The sequence below is a fragment of the Arachis ipaensis genome, chromosome B05 (genome assembly GCF_000816755.2).
Source record: "Arachis ipaensis cultivar K30076 chromosome B05, Araip1.1, whole genome shotgun sequence".
NCBI classification, from domain to species: Eukaryota; Viridiplantae; Streptophyta; class Magnoliopsida; order Fabales; family Fabaceae; genus Arachis; species Arachis ipaensis.
The window spans coordinates 5,131,155-5,133,680 of NC_029789.2; the positions used below are offsets into that span (position 1 = coordinate 5,131,155).

Genomic DNA, 2,526 nt, shown 5'->3' on the forward strand with positions numbered 1-2,526 from the left:
CCATTGACGCAATTATTTAATAAGTGAAAGGCGAAGAAGAAGGGAAGGAAAAAGGCTAAATAAGGTGGGTGTGGTAGGGGCAAATTGGGAAGAAAAAGATTGAGCTGCCTACTGCGTGGCCTCTCATGTACGTTACGTTGGTAAATAAGAGAGTCAGTCCGCTTGTTCATTTTCATTTTGATTTTGTGATAGATGGCCGTTCAAGCTCAATACCCATCCAATCTTCTCCTTCTCAACACAAACAACAGTAATAATAACGATGACTATTCTTCTGCCTTACAACCACCTCATCAACTCTCCCGTAAGAGACCAAGACAACCAACCCCAAATCCAAATCCAAATCCAAATAATCTCATGAATCAATTCAACCCTCCTCCTCCTCCTCCTCAACAACAACAGCATCAAAATCAAAATGTAGTCTCCACTGGCCTACGCTTATCCTTCTCTTCTCAACAAAGACTACAATGGCAGCAAACTTCTTCTCTATTATCCCAACAATTAGCAGACCAAATCAAACAACAGAGACACGAAATTGATCAATTCCTACAAGCACAGGTACCTATCCTATCTATCACTTCTTTTCAATTTCAATCTCGTCTTTCTTTTCGTCGTATTAAAGTTGAACATCTTCTATAGGGAGAGCAATTGCGCCGTTCATTAGCGGATAAGAGACACAACCATTTCCGCGCCCTCATAACCGCCGCCGAGGACACATTAGCGCGACGCTTGAGGGATAAAGAAACAGAGGTTCACAAAGCCACGCGCCGCAACGCTGAGTTAGAGGCACGCGCCGCGCATCTTACAGCCGAGGCTCAGCTTTGGCAGGCCAAGGCAAAAGCGCAGGAAGCCACCGCCGCTTCCTTGCAGGCGCAGCTCCACCACGCCATCATGAATGCCGCCGCCGGAGGAGGAGCCGGTGCTGCAGGTACGGCGGATGACGCCGCCGCGGGGGTAATGTCGTGCGCGGAGGACGCCGAGTCGGCCTACGTTGACCCGGAGCGAGTGGCGGCGGCAGGTCCAAGGTGCCGCGGGTGCGAGAGGCGCGTAGCGACGGTGGTGGTGCTGCCGTGTCGACACCTTTGCGTTTGCGGCGAATGCGAGAAGCATTTCCGTGCTTGCCCCGTTTGTCTCACCGTTAAAAATTCAACCGTTGAGGTTTTTCTTTCTTAATCCCAATTTCATAGGTTTCGTTGCACAAAAAAATAGTAAAAAGAAAAAAAGGTATGTAAATTCGCAACCTCGCCTTGTCAAAGTTGTCGTTGCGTGATTCCATTAAATTGATATTGGGTATATACTTGATTTGGGGTAATCTTGGTGCATAATGTTGAGAAGCTTCTCGTTAATGTGGAGCATCCATATCCATATAGATGCTTTGATGGGGTGCGGCATTAAGTTTCTGCATGCTTTGTTTACAACTGTCAAAAGAAAATACTAGTTTTATTTTAATACGTGATTCTTTGAAATTATATACAAATATCACATTCAGATTCCACTCCAAGCACCATGGTTGATGCTACTAGCCAATTTGTTTATTTGTTTCTTTTTTGGTGGGAACGAATTGATTTTGGAACACACTACTGTCCACATTCCAAGCAACCCACTATAGGGTGGGGAATAGTGATGTGCACATAGTTTCAAGGAAAGCATTAATTTGTTAATTGTTATCAAGGCTATTTGGGTTTCCTTTCTTAGGGAAATTCTCCATACTTTGGGAACATTTAATATATGCTTTCATAGCTTTTATTTTATAGTATTCGTAAAATATGTGAAAATTGAGAATGTGATCATGCCAATACTTTTTCTTTTCCACCTTAGATTGCATGCGAAATTTCATAGGTGGGTAATCTTTACACCTCTTTTGGGGGGTGCTAATTGGTCAGAATGAAAGGAGGGTGGGAGTTTTATAGATGAGCTAATAAAAAAGGGTGCAAAATAAGTGTGTTTCGACTGCGTTTTCACTCTCTTTTTATTTTTGTATTTTTTATTTTTAGAATGTAATAAAAAAATAAAAAATAAAAGAAAATAGAAAATAAAAATATAAACTAAACGTATCTAAATGTTTCAAAAAATTGATAGTGATTTTTCAAATCTGATTTTTTTTTTTACTACTTTTTGAATAGAAAGCTACAAACCAGATATTCTAAAGTAAAACCTTATTTACCTTGATATTTGTTCGTTCTTCTAGTTCATTAGTAAACACTAAATGGTAAATATATATTAAACATTATTTATCAAATTAATCCCTATTATATAATATAATTAAATAATAAATCAATAATATTCATTGGTTATAGACTAATGAGGCTTACATGCATTTATATACGACACGTCACTTTACTTTTTTATTTTTAAATAGATTAGTGCGTGAACTATTTACCTATAAATTAAAGTCATAAATTTGAATTTCACCTAATTTACTCGGAAATTGTTAGCCCTATACTTGTCAAAGTTTGCAACATAAAATGTGGCTAATAATTCTGGCTCAAACCAGATTTTCTAAAGTAAAACCTTATTTATCTTGATATT

The 2,526-nt window shown here is 39.0% G+C and overlaps 1 protein-coding gene across 1 annotated transcript; it reads left to right on the top strand.

Annotated features, from left to right (window-relative positions):
* On the top strand, nt 349-1,228 carry LOC107641647 (E3 ubiquitin-protein ligase BOI; the record flags this gene model as incomplete). Its single annotated transcript, XM_016345129.2, is given in 2 exon segments — nt 349-555; nt 637-1,228. Coding segments are annotated over 2 exon segments (741 nt in total), but the record flags the coding sequence as incomplete, so codon positions are not given.